We start from the raw sequence: 22,334 nt of genomic DNA on the forward strand, positions 1-22,334 counted from the left end.
CTGGTTGTACTAAAAGTGCATTATAACATAACTAGCACCACAAATTTACGCAGGTGTTTAAACCTGTTTGTGTTCTCTTCCCCATCCTCTCTTGACTTTTTATATACACATTTTAGCACATAAATATATATGTATATAAGCATATACATATATATTTAAAGGGAAAACACAGTGACCATAGACCGCAATGTAAAGGCACGTTTTTTTTCTAACTACCCACACCCGCAAACTTTAGCCCCCAAAAACTGCTTAGTGCAGTTATTTTTTATTTAACAAAACAAAACTACATTTTTTTTCATAAAATATACTTTATTTTGGGGCCAATTGGGGCACTTTTAGAAAATTAACCAGAGATCTGAATTTGTCCGTTTACGGGTGCGCGATATATTAGCCTTTCACTTGTAATCTAGCCCTATACAGTGGGGCAAAAAAGTATTTGGTCAGCCACAAATTGAGAAGATGAGAGAGGCCTGTAATTTTCATATTAGGTATACCTCAACTATCAGAGTCAAAATGTGGAAACAAATCCAGACAATCACAGAGCTGGCAAAGGACACCAGAAATAAAATTGTAGACCTGCACCAGGCTGGGAAGACTGAATCTGCAATAGGCAAGCAGCTTGGTGTGAAGAAATCAACTGTGGCAGCAATAATTAAGAAAATGGAAGACATACAAGACCACTGATAATCTCCCTCGATCTGGGACTCCACGCAAGATCTCACCCCATGGGGTCAAAATGATCACAAAAACGGTGAGCAAACATCCCAGAACCACACGGGGGGACCTAGTGAATGACCTGCAGAGAGCTGGGACCAACGTAACAAAGGATACCATCAGTGACACACTACACCGCCAGGGACTTAGATCCTGCAGTGCCAGACGTGTCCCCCTGCTTAAGCCAGTACATGTCCGGGCCCGTCTGAAGTATGCTAGAGAGCATTTGGATGATCCAGAAGCGGATTGGGAGAATGTCATATGGTCAGATGAAACCAAAGTAGAACTTTTTGGTAGAAACACAACACGTCGTGTTTGGAGGAGAGAGAATGCTGAGTTGCAACCAAAGAACACCATACCTACTGTGAAGCATGGGGGTGGCAACATCATGCTTTGGGGCTGTTTCTCTGCAAAGGGAACAGGACGACTGATCCGTGTACATGAAAGAATAAATGGGGCCATGTATCGCGAGATTTTGAGTGCAAACCTCCTTCCATCAGCAAGGGCATTGAAGAGGAAACGTGGCTGGGTCTTTCAGCATGACAATGATCCCAAACACACCGCCCAGGCAACGAAGGAGTGGCTTCGTAAGAAGCATTTCAAGGTCCTGGAGTGGCCTAGCCAGTCTCCAGATCTCAACCCCATAGAAAACCTTTGGAGGGAGTTGAAAGTCCGTGTTGCCCAGCAACAGCCCTAAACATCACTGCTCTAGAGGAGATCTGCATGCAGGAATGGGCCAACATACCAGCAACAGTGTGTGACAACCTTGTGAAGACTTACAGAAAACGTTTGACCTCTGTCATTGCCAACAAAGGATATATAACAAAGTATTGAGATGAACTTTTGATATTGACCAAATACTTATTTTCCACCATAATTTGCAAATAAATTCTTTCCAAATCATACAATGTGATTGTCTGGATTTGTTTCCACATTTTGTCTCTCTTAGTTGAGGTATACCAGTTGAGGTATACCTATGATGAAAATTACAGGCCTCTCTCATCTTCTTAAGTGGGAGAACCTGCACAATTGGTGGCTGACTAAATACTTTTTTGCCCCACTGTATGTTATGCTTAGAGCAAGTTAAATCTCTCTGCTCTATTGATTGCTTATGCTTTATAAAAAATGGTCATATATTCCAAAAGGTTTAACCAGATAATGTTTAGACCATTGTATATATTTTTGTGTATATAAACATTGCTTACATAGTATAGGGTCTGAGAGTTATAGATTTCTTTCTAATGAAACGGTGAGTCCATGGATCATCATCAATTACTGTTCGGAATATCACTCCTGGCCAGCAGGAGGAGACAAAGAGCACCACAGCAGAGCTGTTAAGTATCACTTCCCTTCCCACAAACCCCAGTCATTCTCTTTGCCTCTAGTGCAAAAAGGAGGTGAAGTAATTAGGTGTCCTGATTAAGATTCTTCTATCAAGATTTTTTTATTTTGAAGTCTGGGCAAGATTGCTCTGGCCTTCCATTACAATTTGGGTCTAGCTGTACTCCACGTTAGTCTCTTCAGCAGGGCTGTGGTGGCTTTAAAGCAGTTAGGAACTTGTAAAGTGGGCTTTGCTGCCCCTTCCTGGTATAGAAAGCCTGAGTAAGCTTACTCTGTCTTTCTTTTTACACAGGTCTCTGTGAGGAGCGGCATCCTCTCAAACTTTGTGAGTCGTCTGACTGCCGGACAACTGGAATGCAGGTAAGTGCCTTTTCTTCTTCTGGGGCTAGAAGGCTGGCACTGAAGGGGTTATGTACTCTAAAAAATATCTCTTAATCAAACATACAGTAGATAAAATATAATTTAATACTTATAAAACACAGTATTACAATATCCTCTAACTATTGTTGTGGCCACAACTACTAAAAAATGATAGAGAATTTTCCAAAAAATAAAAAATAGTTCCAGATAAAATATTGATATATATTGTCACTGCTAAATAAGATTACTAAGTATCAATTGGTTTTCACTTTGTAGATACTATGTACCCACTTAAAAGGGTGTATTTTATAAACGTATTTGCCCCTGCATGTACATTGTGTAAGCCACAGTTAAAGGGACAGTATACACTCATTTTTATATAACTGCATGTAATAGACACTACTATAAAGAATAAGATGCACAGATACTGATATAAAAATCCAGTATAAAACTGTTTAAAAACTTACTTAGAAGTTCTTAGTTTAGCTCTGTTGAAAAGGTAGCTGGAAAGCCCACTGCAAGTGGGAAATAAGACACTCCCCCTTCTTTTGAATATGAAAAGACCCTTTACAAAAACAGGAGCAAGCTGGAGAAGGTAGCTGACGGTATTCACATAAAACTTTGGGGCTTGGTTAGGAGTCTGAAAATCAGAGCAATGTTATTTAAAAATATGCAAAACTATACATTTTAAAAAAACAAAAACTTTATGAGCTATATAAATAGATCATCTACAAAACATTTATGCAAAGAAAAAATTAGTGTATAATGTCCCTTTAATAATAAAAACAGAGTACCTTGATGTTAGAGTAATCAGCGTTCTCCAGCCGTTGCTTTATCCAAATAGACACGTGGCAATGTGGTAGCTAATAGATGAACAGGTCTTGGTTTAAACAAGTACTGTAAAAATTGCAAGTTAGCATCCAATCCGCTGTTTGCGGTATATATTAGCAATATATTGATCAATCTCAGTCACTTGTAATTGCCGGTTTGGTACAAAGAATTCAGAATATCTTTCACTTTGCTGTGTCTTTTGTCTTCAAATCAGCTTACCCACCACTGACTTATCGGTCTTTTAATCGGCTTCCACTTTAGCTGTTTGCACAGTGTCAGTCCAGCTTGGGTTCCCACTTAGCTGTTCTTAGAAACTGTTCCCGGTATCTCAACAGTCCACCGTGTAACCGGATTTACCGGGGGCGGTGAATGATGATTACTTCAGTTGTTTAGCCTGGCTGAATCAGCTGCTAGTCAAATGTCTCAACTTCCTTCAAAGATCTACACGTTGAGACATTTGACTAGCAGCTGATACAAGTTCAGCCAGGCTAAACACCTGAAGTAATCATCATTCACCACCCCCGGTATATCAATTTTTACAGCACTTGTTTAAACTAAGACCTGTTCGTCTATTGGCTACCACATTGCCACGTGTCTATTTGGATAAAGCAACGGCTGGAGAACGCCGATTACTCTAACATCAAGGTACTCTGTTTTTATTATTAACTGTGGATTACGTGGACTACACACAGTGTACATGGAGGGGCAAATACGTTTATAAAATACACCCTTTTAAGTGTATACATAGTATCTACAAAGTGAAAACCAATTGATACTTAGTACTCTCATTTAGCAGTGACAATATATATCTATATTTTATCTGGAACTATTTATTTATATTTTGAACGTGTGTGAGAAGATAACGTTTTTCAAGAGTGTGCATTGAAGGTCCTATAGTTTAGTGAGGGCTAGAGAAAAAATTTTTGGACTATCTTCTGTAATTTCACTGCACATTACATCAGAGCGTGTATTAAACAGAATTGTGACTCTTGTTCCACTGGCATGTTTCAGTAAAAGCAGTTTTATGTCTGAGAGCAAGCGTGTTATTCAGAACCTTCCTTGCATCATGTTCTTCATGGGCATCCATGCATTATGGGTTTACTATACCTGTAATCAAAATGTACGTTGTTTATATTGGATTCCTTCACCTAAGGAAATTCTATTTTATTTTCTGTGAATAATTTACCTTTCTAGTATGGAACAGAGCTCTGTTCCTAAATACATCATTCTTAAAGTGACAATGTCAGTTTAAATATTTTAAATAATTTAATTTATAAATATTATTTTAGCCTCATGTCTCCCTGGATGCTGCTGCTTAGGCTATGCCACAGCTTTCTCCACAATCGTCCCAAGTCTTTTTGATGGTGTCACATGCAGTGCCCTGCGGTTCCTCTCAATCTACATGAGGCGTTATTTGCGTGCAGAATTGTCTGCCCAGGTGTATTTTGGGATCCATGGCTTTATCTGCTTTTCCTATCTTAAAGGGAAATCACAAGAGGGTTTTTTATGAATAGGATAGTAAGGTTTCTGCTCCGCTTGTGGCTGCTACACATTTTCTCCTTCTTATAGTTTTATGAGCAGGATAGTCGGTAGCATCTGAAGCTTAAACCTTCAATTTGGACAGTGTAATTCCTTCATCTGGTACTGAAGTAGTTCTCTTCATATTCAAGCTGGAACTCCTTTCTGTTCAGGAGGGGTTGGCTACTTGGTAAACTTAGACTCTCCTGTCGTGGTCAATCCTCTAGAATCTAGTGAATTCTATATTTACTAGGATTCATTTGTAAACATTTTCCTGTTTTCGACCGTATTAAGTAAAGATAAATTTCTCAGGGATGGGGGATGTCAAGGATTACCCCTTCTCCTGTCTGTAATAGCTGTCTCCTTTAAATATCATGGTGCAGCCATTGCTATTCTGGTTAGAGACCTTCAATCCTTAGTTAGGATAGAGGCTCATTTACAAACTTTTATGGAGAAGTGCAGCTTCTTTTTCGAACGCTTTGTCTGATTCAATTTTGGAGGACTCAATAAGGAGATCAATAACAGAAAGGCTGTTAGGCCAATTTTTTATTTCTTTTGCTGCCTTTCGTTCCCTTGTACTTCAGGAGAAGTCTTTCCCTTTGTTTTCCAAGCAGGAGCAGTCCAAGTTCTCTGGGATATCCAGTCAGTCTTGGATCAGGGGGAAGTAGGTAAAGAAAACCGCAGCTAACTATCATTCAGCATAAAGGTTCGCCCCAGAACAGGATTGGATCCTGTGGGGGGCAGTCTGTCTCAGTTTTTTCTCTTGCTTGGATACTACATGACCTAGATCCCTAAGGAGCTGTAGGTATAGTGTCCCAAGGTTACAAATTCTCCTTTCCATGAGTAGGTTCCTCCTCTCATGTTTCTTTGTAGCCCAGATAAAGAGAGAGGCATTCTTGAAATGTGTTCAGAATCTTCCTCCCTTGGAGGGATTGTTACAGTTTCAGTTTAAGAACAGGATCTAGTTTCTTTTCATTCTGTTCCAACTACCTTTGTCCTAATTTAGGCATGAAATGTTTAAAAAAAATTTTGTAGTACCGTCCTTTAAGATGGAGACTCTTCGCTCCATTCTTCTTTGGTGCTAGAGGGTCAGTTTATAACGGCCTTAGATCTAAAGGATGCGTATCCTCAGTTTCCCATTCTAAGGGATCATCTCAGATTTCTGAGTTTTGCTCTCCGGCTGAATTTTTTTCAGTTTGTGGGCCTATAATGGCTTTGCAAAAGCTCCCAGAATTTTATAAAAGTTCTGGACCGCGATCGGTTCCGGGATTGCAGTGTCATTACTCCTGGACATCCTATTGGTCCAGGTGCCATTTTTCGATAAACTAGATCTCATTGGAAGTTTTTGTTGTTTTTTTCTTTGTTCCACGGATGGAAGTGGAGCTGGTGAAGAGCTCCCTTGTCCCCGCTGCATGGGTATTCTACCTAGGAATTAATGTTTGAGAGCTCAGCAGTTCTGCATGCTCAGTCAGTGGAATGTGGATTATCCGGATCGCTTGAAGTATCTAGATCTATCGACAAGAGTCTCCTTTCCTTGTTTTTTTTCAACCAGATTTTTGGTCTCTGGACTCTCGCTTTGGAGACCTTCCTAGGCGTTTGACCGCGGTCACCAGCCTGCTGGGCTGGGGAGGTGTCTGGGACTTGATGAGAACCCGCCGGGGAACTAGCTCAAATGGAAACCGTGAGGTAGCTCAGTTGTTAAATGCCCTGACTACAAAAAGCCTGTTTAAAAGATCCAAGGTCACAGGTTCAAATCCCGGCAGGGCCGACTCAGCTAAGGGCTGTTAGGCCAATTTAAAGTAGAGCGCTCGCTTATCATTCGAGGTAGCAGGTTCGCTGCTCGCATTATAACGCAGGGACTTTGGTAATGGGAGAGGTTTGCTCTCCCCTTCATCTTTGAGCAACTTTCAATGCTCTGATGGTTTGACCTCATTGGTTTTTAGCCCATTTTATCGAGTAATAGACAGACAACATAGCCTCTGTGAATTTACATCACCTGCCAGGGAGGAACTTTAGTTCCTTAGTCACGTAGGTAGGGTTTCAGTTTTTTCTGTGGGTAGGTGCTTTCCGTTATTGCCCATCTGCCACCCACAATTCTGGAAGGGACTTCTGGGATGCGGCAGTCTGAACATTCAGACTTCTCATCCCGGGGAAGTGGGAACCCCATCTTGAAGGGTTATCTCCCAAATGGGGGTTTCCAGAATTGGTTCTGCTGGGGTCTCTCAGAACCCAGATTCGGTTTGAGGTCAAGAGATCCTTAAGCCTTCTAATAGATGTTCTGGCAGTTATTTGGAACTTCATATTGACATATCCTCCTTCTCTGTTTGTTCTCCTTCCGCGGTTCAAGTAGGAGAGAGCAGTGGATTTCTACTAGCTCCTGCGTGGCCTCGCAGGATATGGTAGGTGGATCTAGTAGATATGTCGTCTCTATCTTCGTGGAGACTTCTGCTGTTGAAGGATCTTCTGCCTCAGGAGTCCTTCCTTCATCCAAATATCGTTTCTCTCAAACTGTCTGCTTGGAGATTGTTCTCTTGTAGGTAATTGGGGGTCGTTTGAATCAGTTCTTAAGACCATGATTCAGGGTCGTAAGCTTATCCCTAGAAAGATTTGTTATAAGATATGAAAGCAGCCTATGTAGCCTAGTGGTTAGCGTTGTGCCTTGCAACTCAAAGGTTGTTGGTTCACATCCAGCTGCTGGCGCTGGATGTCTATTTTACAGGACCCCAAGGATCTTCTCTTTTATCCAGGTAGGCCTGAGAAGGGGGTTATTTGTTAGTACCATCAAGGGTCAGATTTGGCGCTTGCCATTCTGCTGCTCAAGTGTCTGGCGGATGTGCCGGATGTACAATCACCTTTCAGGTCCTGGTTGGAATCAGGACTGTGTTTAAGTCAGTTGATCCTTTGGAGCCTTAACTTTGTTCTTAAAGTTTTTATTCGGACTTAGTTTGAGCCTACAAATTTCATAGATATTAAGTGTTATCTTGGAGAGTTTTTTTCTTCTTCTGCTTGGAGGGTTTCCGAACTCTCAGCTTTGGTTTCCTTCTCTCGTATTTTGGTAGATAAAGCAGTTCTTTGAACCAGTTGGTTTTCTTCCTAAGGTTGTTTCGGACAGAGATTTTAGTCAGGAACTTGTTCCTTTTCTCTGTTCTACTTCTTCTCATAAGGTTTGTCGGGTGCACAACTTAGATGTTGTGCGGGACCTTACATTTTTTGTACAGGCTACAAGGGACTTTGTCAGTCCCCTGTATTGTTTGTTGTTTTTCTGGTTAGACATATAAGCCAGTAAGTTTCGCCATTTCTTTTCTCTGGTTGAGAAGTGTTATCGTAGGGCTTATGAACCTGCTGGACAGCAGCCTCCTGAGGGAATTACAGCTCTCTCCACTGGGGCGGTGTTATTTTCTTAGGTCTTTAAGAAAGAGGCCTCTGTGGAACAGTTTTGTAAGGCGGCGATTTGGCCTTCCTTGCTCACTTTTTCTAAAGTCTATAGATTGGCTCCTTTGCCTCGACTGAGGTTTCTTCAAGAGAAAGGGTCTTCAAGCATTGGTGCCTTCTGGTTAGGTTACCTGTCTTGTCCCTCCTGTATCATATGTGTCCTCTGGCTTGGGTATTGATTCCCAACAGTAATTACATTTTTTTTATGGTAGTATTTTATTGAATTTTACAACATTTTATAACATGTCAAATGAAAATGTTACAGAAAGAAAGTAAATGCATAACAAAACAAATACGTTCAATTTGCAGTAATCCCCCTTTCAGCTCTGGGACTTAACAGAATTAATATGTGGATCAACAAGGTCTCATAATCCCAACAGTAATTATTGATGATCCTTGGACTCACCGTGTCATTAGAAAGAAAACAAAATTTATGCTTACCTGATAAAAAAATTTTTAATTAACTTTTTATTGAGGATACAGAAAATGACAGACATAGCAGAGTTACAAACTAAGTGCAAATCATATTCATATATCATATCGGTACTTATACAGAGTAAGTTCACATTGTACAAGTTAGAGAACAAGTAGCAATCGTCTTGGGTAGCCAAAAACTCATAACAAAGACATGATTTGCATTCCCTTTTTTTTTTTTTAATTCACTGAGACCGCTCCCGGCCCAGTGCTATCAGTCTGTACATTACTAATCCTCATTTACCACTATAAACAAATATAAACCAGAACGACCATATCCATTATTTTCCTTCTAGTTGTTAACCCTTTTATAGATTCCAGATTTCACGGTGGGGAAAAGAAAAAAAGAAAAAAATTCTAAATCTCCTCCTCCTCCCCCCCGCTGCTCAGCCACTGGTATTACCTGATAAATTTATTTATTTCTTGACACAGTGAGTTCACGGCCCTCCCTGGTTTTCAGACAAGTTTTTTTGTATAAACCTCGGGCTCCGCACCTTGTGTTATTTCCTTTCTCTCCTTTTCCTTCGGTCGAATGATTGGGGTTTGTGGGAAGGGAAGTGATACTGAACAGCTCTGCTGTGGTGCTCTTTACCTCCTCCTGCTGGCCAGGAGTGATATTCCCAACAGTAATTCATGATGATCCGTGGACTCACCGTGACAAAAAATAAATACATTTATCAGGTAAGCATGAATATCGTTTTTTGGTAGTCCTATTTCCCTTCTCTTCACTCAGGTTTAATTCCAGCCAGTGGAGCTGTGGAAGTAATTGTGACATATACTCCAATCAATTATGGAACAGCCCAAATGAAAATGGAGCTACTGGTCTCTGAGTTTAATGCAAAACCTTATTCCTGTGTATTTACTGGGACATGCTCTCCACATCTGTCTCTCAGGTACTTTCCAGCATATATAAATTACAGGCAACTTTATGTGTATCTGCTCTTCTGTCCTCATCCCTTCACCAGAAAAGGATGTTTCTCCATTACAGGAAAGAAAATCTTCAGAAAGGGTCCGTTCCTTCCAAGGTAAAGCCAGAAGATTCAGGAAAGCCAGTGCAACTCGTATCCCGAAAGAAGAAGCAATTGCAGACATTACAACAAAATGCATCAAAGGTGGGGCTAATATTTAGTAGTTATCAGTTTATGCTTAGTATCCTGATTTAAAAGTGCATTATACATCCATACCAGTATGTATATCAGGTTATCTCATATTTGTTTAAAAAGGAAATTTATGCTTACCTGATAAATTTGTTTCTTTTACGATATGATGAGGCCACAGATTTCATCCTTACTTATGGGATTATGCCTCCTGTTCAGCAGGAAGTGGCAAAGAGCACCACAGCAGAGCTGTATGTATAGCTCCTCCCTTCCCTCCCCCTCCAGTCATTCGACCGAAGTTAGGAAGAGAAAGGAAAAGCCAAAGGTGTAGAGGTGACTGAAGTTTAACAAAAATAAATACCTGTCTTAGAAATGACAGGGTGGGCCGTGGACTCGTTATATCGTAAAAGAAACAAATTTTTCAGGTAAGCATAAATTTCCTTTTCTTTTACAAGATATGACGAGTCCACGGATTTCATCCTTACTTATGGGATACAATACCAAAGCTACATGATATGGATGAAAGGGAGGGACAAGACAGGAACCCAAATGGAAGGCACCACTGCTTGAAGAACCTTTCTCCCAAAACCAGCCTCAGAAGAAGCAAAAGTATCAAATTTGTAATATTTGGAAAAAGTGTGAAGAGACAACCAAGTTGCAGCCTTGCAAATCTGTGCAACAGAAGCATAGTTTTTAAATGCCCATGAGGAAGCCACAGCCCTAGTAGAATGAGCCGTAATTCTTTCAGGAGGCTGCTGTCCAGCAGTCTCATATGCCAGATGGATGATACTCTTCAGCCAAAGAGAAAGAGAGGTAGCCGTAGCTTTCTGGCCCCTACGCTTTCCAGAAAAAACAACAAATAATGAAGATGATTGACGAAATTCCTTAGTCGCCTGCAAGTAAAACTTCAGGGCACAGACCACGTCCAAGTTATGCAACAGACGCTCCTTCTTAGAAGAAGTATTAGGACATAATGAAGGAACAACAATTTCCTGATTAATATTCTTATTAGAAACAACCTTAGGAAGGAAACCAGGTTTGGTACGTAAAACCACCTTATCAGAATGGAAGATAAGATAAGGTGAGACACATTGTAATGCTGAAAGCTCAGAAACTCTACGAGCAGAAGAAATAGCAACCAAAAATAAAACCTTCCAAGATAACAACTTAATATCTATGGAATGCATGGGTTCAAACGGAACCCCTTGAAGAACATTAAGAACTAAATTCAAACTCCAGGGTCGAGCAATTGGTCTAAACACAGGCTTAATTCTGGTTAGAGCCTGACAAAAAGACTGAACGTCTGGAACATCTGCCAAACGTTTATGTAGTAAAATTGACAAAGCAGAGTTTTGTCCCTTTAAGGAACTTGCTGATAACCCTTTCTCCAACCCTTCTTGGAGAAAAGACAGAATTCTGGGAATCCTAACTCTACTCCATGAGTAGCACTTGGATTCACACCAATAAAGATATTTACGCCATATATTATGGTAGATCTTTTTAGAAACAGGCCTACGTGCCTGAATCAAAGTGTCAATGACCGAATCAGAGAACCCCCGCTTAGATAAAATCAAGCGTTCAATCTGCAAGCAGTCAGTTGCTGAGAAACTAGATTTGGGTGTTGGAAGGGTCCCTGAATGAGAAGGTCCTGCCTCAATGGAAGCTTCCACGGCGGCAGAGAGGACATGTCCACTAGATCGGCATACCAAGTCCTGCGAGGCCATGCAGGCACGATTAGAATTACTGAAGCCCTCTCCTGTTTGATCCGAGCAATCACCCGGGGAAGGAGAGCAAACGGTGGAAACACATAAGCTACGTTGAACGACCAAGGCACTGCCAAAGCATCTATCAGTTCGGCCTGAGGATCCCTTGACCTGGATCCATATCTTGGGAGCTTGGCATTCTGACGAGATGCCATCAGATCCAATTCCGGTTTGCCCCATCTGAGAATCAGGGTGGCAAAGACCTCCGGATGGAGTTCCCACTCCCCCGGATAAAACGTCTGTCTGCTTAAAAAGTCCGCTTCCCAGTTGTCCACTCCTGGGATGTAGATTGCTGACAGATAACAAGAGTGAGCCTCCGCCCACCGAATTATTTTGGATACTTCTGTCATCGCTAAGGAACTTCTTGTTCCTCCCTGATGATTGATGTAAGCCACAGTCGTGATGTTGTCCGATTGAAAACGGATGAATTTGGCCAAAGCCAACTGAGGCCAAGCCTGAAGCGCATTGAATATTGCTCTCAATTCCAGAATATTGATTGGAAGAAGAGACTCTGACTGCGACCACACACCCTGAGCCTTCAGGGAATTCCAGACTGCACCCCAACCTAGTAGGCTGGCGTCCGTTGTCATTATCACCCATGAGGGTCTGCGGAAGCGCGTCCCTTGGGACAGATGATCCGGCGACAACCACCAAACAAGAGAGTCTCTTGTCTCCTGATCCAGATCTATCTGAGGAGACAAATTTGCATAATCTCCATTCCACTGCCTGAGCATGTCCAGTTGTAGCGGTCTGAGATGAAAACGAGCATGATGAACGGAATGATGTCCATTGCCGCCACCATTAATCCTATTGCCTCGATGCACTGAGCCACTGATGGCCGAGGATTGGACTGAAGGGCTCGACATGTATTCAAAATCTTTAACTTTCTGATCTCTGTCAAGAAAATTTTCATGGCTATGGAATCTATCAGAGTTCCCAAGAAGGGAACCCTTCTCTGTGGAATTAGTGAACTCTTTTCTAGATTCACCTTCCACCCGTGAGTCCTCAGAAAGGACAGAACCATGTCTGTATGAGACTTTGTCAGATGGTAAGATGACGCCTGGATCAGAATATCGTCTAGATAAGGCGTCACTGCAATACCCCGCGGCCTGAGAACCGCCAGAAGGGACCCTAGAACCTTCGTGAAGATCCTGGGTGCTGTGGCCAACCCGAAGGGAAGAGCCACAAACTGAAAATGTTTGTCCAGGAAGGCAAACCTTAGGAACTGATGATGATCCTTGTGTATAGGAATATGAAGGTATGCATCCTTCAAGTCCACGGTAGTCATATATTGACCCTCCTGAATCAAAGGTAGAATTGTTCGAATAGTCTCCATCTTGAAGGATGGGACTCTGAGAAACTTGTTTAGACTCTTGAGATCTAAAATGGGTCTGAACGTTCCCTCTTAAAACCCCTGCCCCTGTTCCAGTATAGGAACGGGACTAATTACTCCCATATTAGAAAGGTCTTTTACACAATGTAAGAACGCCTCTCTTTTTATCTGGTCTACAGACAATCGTGAAAGAAGAAACCTCCCCCTTGGGAGAGAATTTTTGAATTCCAGTTGATACCCTTGGGACACGATTTCCAGTGTCCAGGGGTCCTGAACATCTCTTTCCCAAGCCTGGGCAAAGAGAGAAAGTCTTCCCCCTACTAGATCCGGTCCCGAATCGGGGGCCGCCCCTTCATGCTGTCTTGGTAGCAGCAGTGGGCTTCTTGGATTGTTTACCCTTGTTCCAAGCCTGGTTGGGTCTCCAGATGGACTTGGCTTGTGCAAAATTCCCTTCCTGTTTAGCGGAAGAAGAAGCAGGGACTCCTTTGAAGTTCCGAAAGGAACAAAAATTATTCTGTTTACCCCTCAGTTTAGCTGCTTTATCCTGAGGTAGGAGATGACCCTTACCTCCCGTAATGTCAGAAATTATTTCTTTCAAGTCAGGGCCGAATAGGGTTTTTCCTTTGAAAGGAATAGCCAAAAGCTTTGACTTGGATGACACATCAGCAGGCCAAGACTTTAACCATAATGCTCTACGCGCTAAAATGGCAAATCCGACATTCTTAGCTGCCAACTTGGCAATCTGAAAGGCGGCGTCTGTAATAAAAGAATTAGCGCCAGTTTAAGAGCCTTAATTCTATTAAGAATTCCCTCCAAAGGAGTCTCAGTCTTAAGAGCCTCTTCTAAGGCGTCAAACCAGAAAGCCGCCGCAGTGGTAATTGGTACAATGCAGGCTGTCGGTTGTAAAAGGAAACCCTGATGAATAAATAACTTTTTTTAGAAGACCCTCCAATTTCTTATCCATAGGGTCTTTAAAAGCACAACTGTCCTCAATATTAATAGTTGTACGCTTAGCCAGGGTAGATATAGATCCCTCCACCTTAGGGACTGTTTGCCAAGAGTCCCGAACAGTGTCAGATATGGGATACATTTTCCTAAAATTAGGCGAAGGTGAGAACGGTATACCCGGTCTTTCCCATTCCCGTGTAATAATTTCCGAGATTCTCTTAGGAACCGGAAAAACATCAGAGTAAGCTGGCACCTCTAGGTATTTGTTCATCTTACACAGTTTCTCTGGTGGTACCACAATAGAGTCACAATCATCCAGAGTCGCTAAAACCTCCCGAAGCAAGAGGCGGAGGTGTTCAAGCTTAAATCTAAAGGACATGACGTCCGAGTCCGTCTGAGGTAACACGCTTCCCGAATCAGAAAGTTCCCCCTCAGACAGAAGTTCCCTGACCCCCAAATCAGATCCCTGAGAGGGTACATCGGAAATAGCCAACAAAGCATCAGAGGTCGCAGTATTCAAATTGACTTCTGTCCTGCTACGTTTGTCCTGTAACACTGGCAACTTAGATATAACCTCTGTAAGGGTAGTTGACATAACTGCAGCCATATCCTGCAAAGTAAATGAAGTAGACGCGGTTGAGGAAACCAGCGTCGCTTGAGTGGGCGTTAAAGGTTGTGACGCTTGGGGAGAAAGTAGCGGCATACCCTGAATCTCATCAGACTGAGAAGCATCTTTAGACATATTTCCCTTAAATAAAATCTGCCCTTTACATTGTAAGGCCCTTTTAGTACATGAGGGACAAAAAGTAAGAGGGGGTTCCACAATGGCATCTAAACACATAGAACAAGTAGTTTCCTCAAGTTCAGACATGTTGAACAGACTAGCAATAGCAATAATAGTTGTTCTTTACTTTAAATATTGAGCTTTGAAGTCAAATTACATAAACAAAAATTTTTGCACTAAAAAGTGTACTGCGCCTTTAAATAATAAAAGCGCAACAATTTTTCTGTTAGCCCCAAAACAACGTTTGTAGCAATAAAAACTTTCCTAAATTATCCACTATAGCCTAACAATATTACACCAGATTGCTTAGCTATGTTATGTATGACATATATCGAATGTATCAGTTAAAACGAAATTTTTTAAACAATGCAGGCCCCTGCACCTCCTACCTGCCCCCGGAACACTCAAATGCTGCTTGTGTAGCTTTAAAATCTCTCCGGTTGACAAAATAACTTACACTCCACCGGAGTCCAGGACCTTGCTGAGTATCCAATCCGGAAGGTACTGCGCGGCTGAGCATGCGCATTTAGGCCCCGCCCCCCGTGGGCATTACTCTAGTCTTACTGAAAACCGCATGGGTAGCAATGAAAAAACTAACATGTCGGTTCCTAATAAAAATGTGAAGCCATGTGCCCCTCTTACAAGCCCAACAAGAAACATGTCGCACCAATATCAAGCGTAGCTGCATGAAACAAAACTGCACACCCTCAAGTCAGTTTAATGAATGACCATGACAGCCCTAAGCTAGCAACCGCATCTCCAGCGTTAGCCCATAGACAAAAGATATTAAACATCTTTAGCAGTCGATATAAAGGGAATTCCAGGTACACCAATACTAAACATATAGTTCATACTGATTACCCCTCCCCATATAGGGAATAATGTCAGCCTGTTCTAATGCATCAAGTCTCCCCAGAAACAAATTACTGAACATACCTCAATGCTGCTTGTAGCATGACACGGTTCTCCACATTGAAGATCTTTCTTTACACTACCTTCAACTGCTCTGAGGGAACCAGCATGGATCTTAGATAACATTTGCTAAGATCATCAACATCAGGGCAGAAAAATAAAATGTCTCCACTCCTCTGGGAAGTTATAGACTGACGATTTCTCCCTGAGGAAAATAGTACTCACTGGCACCATTTTAAAATAACAAACTTCTTGATTGAAAAATCTAAACTAACACCTCACTTTACCTCTTCCTATCACTAACACAGGCAAAGAGAATGACTGGAGGGGGAGGGAAGGGAGGAGCTATATATACAGCTCTGATCTGGTGCTCTTTGCCACTTCCTGCTGAACAGGAGGCGTAATCCCATAAGTAAGGATGAAATCCGTGGACTCGTCATATCTTGTAAAAGAAAATAAGATGCTGTAGTGAAACAGATCTTTTAATGTTATACTATAATGCCCCTTAAATTTCTTTATTAATCTGTTCATTTTATGTATTCATTATCAACAATGATCATTTTCAATAATTTGAATTGAAATTGAGACGTGTATGTATGTTACGGGTAAAGTCAGAAATCCGGGTAATCCTAGGATTACCCGGGTAAACCTGAAATTGCCCAAGCGGCTGTGGGTAAAGCCCAATGTAATGTAATTCCCCCATCTACACTATTTTTTTGCCTCTGCCTGGGGGGTTCAAGGAAGGCGCCCCACTGATTCTCGGGCATCCACCCAAGTGAACCTTGGGGAATGAGGTTTACAAGGGTGCTTTGCCCCCCTTGAACCCCTCAGGCAGAGGCAAAAAACGTATGTGTGTGTGTGTGTGTGTGTGTGTGTATATATATGTTATATATATATATATATATATATATATATATATATATATATATTTATATTTAAAAATAACATTTTGTTCTATGTGAAGAGCAATGGAATGTAAAATACGAATTACTCATGTTGGGTTGAGTGCTCTTGGTCTAATGTAGTTTTGGGTTCGCACACAAGTTATGTGTTAGTTGTTTTTTTTCCATCAGCGTGCCCCATTAAAGTCTATGGGGAGAAGTTAGCGCACATTGGGTTTCGCTTGCACGCAAACCATTTACTTTTAACTTATTAAAAATATTCTGGCGGTTTTCACACGCAAGTGAAAGAGCCACTTGTAATCTGGCCCTTAATGTTGTTCTGCATATTAATACTTTGTGGTAGATTTATTAAATGTCTTACGGACATGATCCGCTGTAGCGTATCATGTCCGTCCGACATCGCTCAATGCCGACAACATAGTGAAATGCTTGTGCAATGCCAAACCCTGCACATTTGTGGCCAATTTGCCGCTAGCAGAGGATGTCAATCATCCCATCGTATCTGAGGTGGAGGATGAGTTAAGGAGCAGCGGTCTTAGACCGCTGCTTCTTAACTTTTGTTTCCGGTGAGCCTGAAGGCTTGCGCGGAAACAGCTGCATTCGCAGATTAATAAATCGACTCCCTAGTTTCAAATCCTAGACTGCATACGTTTTAATGTGTTATATTTAATTTGTTTCATTTTTTTTATTTTGGGAGAAGAGGAACTACTAGTTAAAGTTCTTAATTCTTAGCTATGGTTCATTCCCATTGCTATCATATGCTGTTGTAAATGAGAAAATAAAATGTGAAAGTTCTGGCACCAGATTAGTATTTATGTTCCATGATTTTATAATTTGAAGAAAGAGACTGAATTGTGGACATTTTTTGTTTTTATTTCTGCAGGTTATTGAATATCAAAATTTCAGATTCCCTGTAAACCTGTCAAATCCATATTCTGTGGCTACAGTCTTAAACCAGCAGCCTGGCAAATTAAAAACAAAGGATATACGGGAAGGTAAATCAAATAAAGTTCACTGTATTAGTGTATTTCTTATAGATAATTGTCTAGATTACAAGTGGAGCGCTATTGATATTGCAGGGTGCTTTTAATATCGATGGACCACATTAGGATTAGCATGCAATCTGGTGTTACAAGGTCATGGTAAAACAGAATAACCAGATATAACTTTATTATTAAAATAAATGTATTAAAAGTGTTTAAAAGGGACATGGTATATGCCAAGGTGTTTGACTGGGAAGGGCTGAAAGGTGTATATAAATGTGTATGTATACATGTGTTTATATGTGCATATAAACATACAAATATACACATTTCAGCCCCTCCCAGTCAAACACCTTTTAAACAAAATTAATATTTTCTTTTTAATAGAAATACTTCAATTACCTTTTTGTTCTTCACTAATATATATATATTGTTATGTGTGTGTGTATGTATATTATATATATATACAAACAAACAATCATACAGTCAGTCATGGCCAAAAATATATTTGCCACCCCTGCATGTCAGATAATGCACCACTTTGCACAGAAAATTGTTGCAATTACACATGTTTAGGCATTCTCATCTTTATTTCTTTTGTTTGTACTGGTATGACACAAAAAAGTGGAGGAAAAAAAGCCAAATCTGACACATTCCACACAAAACTCCAAAAATGGACTGAATAAAATTATTGGCACCTTCAATTTAATATTTGGTAGCATACCCTTTGGAAAAAATAACTGAAGTCAATCGCTTCCTGTAACCATCAATGGGTTTGTTACACCTCTTTACTGGAAGTTTGGACCACTCTTCTTTCGCCAACTGCTCCAGGTCTCTCAGATGGGAAAAGGAACCCTTCCAAACTGGTGTTTTGAGATCTCTCCACAGGTTCTCTATGGGATTGAGATCTGGAATCATTGCTAGCCAGTTTAGTACTCTCCAGCGCTTTGTCTTAAACCATTTCTCGGTGCTCTTTGTGCTTTGGGTCAATGTCCTGCTGTAAGACCCATGACTTCTGATAGAGACCCAACTTTCTGGCACTGGGCACTACATTGCACCACAGAATTCTTTGGTAGTCTTCAGATTTCATAATGCCATGCACACAGTCAAGACAGCCAGTACCTGAAGCAGCAAAGCAACCTCAAAACATCAGTGAACCTCCACCATGTTTGACTGTAGGGACTGTATTCTTTTCATTAAAAGCCTCATTTCTTTTTCTGAAAACATTAGAATGATGGGCTTTGGTTTCGTCTGACCACAGCACATTCTCCCAAAAGGATTTTGGCTTCCTCAGGTAGGTTTTGGCAAACTCCAATCTGGCTTTTTTATGTTTTTGTGTCAGCAGTGGAGTCTTCCTGGGTCTCCTACCATAGCGTCCCTTTTCATTCAGATGGCGACGTATAGTGTGAGCTGACACATTTGTACCCTGTACCTGAAGGTCAGCTTGAATTTGTCTGGATGATGATTGAGGTCCTTTATCCACCATTCGAACAATCCTTCGTTGCAATCTTTGATCAATTTTTCTCTTTCGACCACGTCCAGGGATATTAGCTATAGTGCCATGGGCTGTAAACTTCTTGACAATGTTGCGCACATTGGACATATGAACATTAAGATCTCTGGAGATGGACTTGTAACCTTGAGATTTTCCATGCTTTTCAACAATTTTTGTTCTCAAATCCTCAGACACTTCTTTGATGCTCTTTCTCTTCTTCATACTCAGTGTGGCACACAGAGACACACAACAGAAAGGTTGAATCCATTTTAACTGGTTGCCGGTGTGATTTCTATATTTCTATATTATCAACACCTGTTAATTGATACAGGTGAGTTTAATTACAAATTACAGGAACACCACAAACTTGAAATGCAATTATTTCTTACAATTTTGAGAAGGTGCCAATCATTTTGTCCAGTCCATTTTTGGAGTTTTGCGTGGAATGTTTCAGATTTGGCATTTTTTCTCTCCACTTTATTGTGTCATACCAAAACAAACAAAAGAATTAAACATGAGAATGCCTAAACATTTGTAATTTCAACAATGTTCTGGGTGAAATGGTGCATTATCTGACAGAAATGCAGGGGTGCCATTTTTTTTGGCCATGACTGTATACAGTTGTGCTCATAAATTTACATACCCTGGCAGAATTTATGATTTCTTGTTCATTTTTTAGAGAATATGAATGATAACACAAAAACTTTTCTTTCACTCATGGTTAGTGTTTGGCTGAAGCCATTTATTATCAATCAACTGTGTTTACTCTTTTTATATCATAATGACAACGGAAGCTACCCAAATGACCATGACCAAAAGTTTACATACCCTGGTGATTTTGGCCTGATAACATGCACACAAGTTGACACAAATGGGTTTGAATGGCTATTAAAGGTAACCATCCTCACCTGTGATCTGTTTTCTTATAATTAGTGTGTGTGTATAAAAGGTCAATGAGTTTCTGGACTCCTGACAGACCCTTACATCTTTCATCCATTGCAAGGGTCTGTCAGGAGTCCAGAAACTCATTGACCTTTTATACACACACACACTAATTACAAGCAAACATATCACAGGTGAGGATGGTTACCTTTAATAGCCATTCAAACCCCTTTGTGTCAACTTGTGTGCATGCTATCATGCCAAAATCACCAGGGTATGTAAACTTTTGATCAGGGTAATTTGGTTAGTTTCTGTTGTCATTATGATTTAAAAAGAGTAAACACAGTTGATTGATAATAAATTGCTTCAGCCAAACACTAACCATGAGTGAAAGAAAAGTTTTTGTGTTATCATTCATATTCTCTGAAAAATGGCCAAGAATTCATAAATTCTGCCAGGGTATGTAAACTTATGAGCACAACTGTGTGTGTGTGTATATATGTATGTATATGTATGTATATATATATATATATATATATATATATATATATATATATATACATATACATACATACATGCTGTTTATGTGTGTGTTTATGTGTGTGTATATATATATATATATATATATATATATTTATAAGTGTGTGTTAATATTTATCTATTTACACTTATGCGCAAACTTTTTACTTTCAACTTGTAATACGAGTGCAAGAATAGCTCAATATTGGTAGCAGTAAGTTAGTGTTTTAGGCTATGTTATTGCCCGGTTTTAAGTTAATATTGGTAATTGCATGAAACATAATCTCCAGGACTTTCATGTGCCAGCAAGGATGGAAAAACAAGGCAGATGAAGGAGACTCTATTCGAACAAAAGGTCCAGCGTAATGTTGCAGAAGAAGAGACCAACCAGCTCAGGTGGTAAGTGATGCTGGAATTTAAAAATTGGTTGCTCAGTACATTATGGTCCCAGAAACAAAAAAACAAAACAAATCTCTTGTTGCTGTGTAGCTTAATGTTTCTCTGTGTGCCAGTGATGTTTGTTTATGAATGCATATAAAGGGACATTTCTCCCCTTTATTGCGTTCCCAATCATCTGTTTACCTGCTGGAGTGTATTATTTACAAATAGCTGCTTTGCCTTTATTTTATTATTTGAAATACACAATATGGCCAAAAATACGTTGACACCCCTACCCTCAAGGCATAACATGCTACAATCTGCAGTGCCATTGCAGAAAATCCAGCATGTCTGCACAAAGAATGGGAGCACTGCTAGTTAAAATCAAATTCTGCATATACCTTTCGTTTCTACCTGTATATGTTGCTATACCATTGTATGTCAATGTAAATATTTACTGCCCTCCTCTCTTCACTTTCCTCATACTTCCTGAGCACCCCTGCAGTGCAGGGTGACAGAAAAAAAGGTAAAATTAAAATGCAGCAGAAAAGTTAAGGTACACTGTGTGGTTTAGCACTCATGATGGCAGTTGCTCTCTCCCATGCTCCCTCTTAGTTACTGCTTTTAAGTGTGGATACACCTAGGAAGGGAGAATACAATGGTGGCATCACTTCTGTGTTAGTTTTTTTTTAACTTTCAGAGACTATGTACTTATGTGTATAGTGCTTAGATTGCGATTCTATCTGTCCTCAGATATCACTTGAACCTTTTTGGCAAGAATAGCATGTGTAGCTGAACAGTGAATGGGGGGGGAAACTTCTGCACCCAGAGGAAAGAGACTGTAGAGAGATCTAGAGGCCAGCAATGTACTAGTGTGCAGCCAGCACCACAGAGGCAGTATGTAGGTGCATGCTTGAGACTCTCCAGACCCACATAAAAAGCTGCATACAGAAGAAGTGTTGTATCTGAAACCAAACTAATATGTAGATTTTAAGTCAGTCCTGCATTTCAGTGTTCAGGATTTAATTTAGTAAATGTGGTCTGTTTTCTTTATGAGACTGCTGGTTGCTGTGTATGCGTGCAGATGTCAGTGTGAGTGTGTGCCTCAGGGTTTGTGTTTGTCTTCACATGTAGGTTGCACTACTATGTAATTTGTACTTTGCAGTGCTGCTCCACATCAGACTGTCTCTTAAAACACTGCTGTGTTCTGACTGCACTTTTCCTTGACATTGTACAGCCAGAGTGAAGCACTATTTGAAGAAAACAGTGTAATACAGAGCAGCACAGCAAAGTGGCAGCTCATTGGTTGATGACTGGCTTTTCTTTCATGTAATTAGCAAGAGTCCATGAGCTAGTGACGTATGGGATATACATTCCTACCAGGAGGGGCAAAGTTTCCCAAACCTCAAAATGCCTATAAATACACCCCTCACCACACCCACAATTCAGTTTTACAAACTTTGCCTCCTATGGAGGTGGTGAAGTAAGTTTGTGCTAGATTCTACGTTGATATGCGCTCCGCAGCAAGTTGGAGCCCGGTTTTCCTCTCAGCGTGCAGTGAATGTCAGAGGGATGTGAGGAGAGTATTGCCTATTTGAATGCAGTGATCTCCTTCTACGGGGTCTATTTCATAGGTTCTCTGTTATCGGTCGTAGAGATTCATCTCTT

General features: G+C 40.7%; 1 protein-coding gene across 1 annotated transcript in view; it reads left to right on the forward strand.

Annotated features, from left to right (window-relative positions):
• CFAP221 (cilia and flagella associated protein 221) overlaps window positions 1-22,334 on the forward strand; it is a 453,572-nt gene that overhangs the window by 216,200 nt on the left and 215,038 nt on the right. Inside the window, exons 8-11 of the mRNA XM_053698027.1 lie at window positions 9,404-9,563; window positions 9,659-9,782; window positions 17,293-17,404; window positions 20,579-20,687. Coding sequence (XP_053554002.1) covers window positions 9,404-9,563; window positions 9,659-9,782; window positions 17,293-17,404; window positions 20,579-20,687 — 505 coding nt within the window. The remainder of the gene's footprint in view (window positions 1-9,403; window positions 9,564-9,658; window positions 9,783-17,292; window positions 17,405-20,578; window positions 20,688-22,334) is intronic.

This window comes from Bombina bombina, chromosome 1 (genome assembly GCF_027579735.1).
Source record: "Bombina bombina isolate aBomBom1 chromosome 1, aBomBom1.pri, whole genome shotgun sequence".
NCBI classification, from domain to species: domain Eukaryota; kingdom Metazoa; phylum Chordata; class Amphibia; order Anura; family Bombinatoridae; genus Bombina; species Bombina bombina.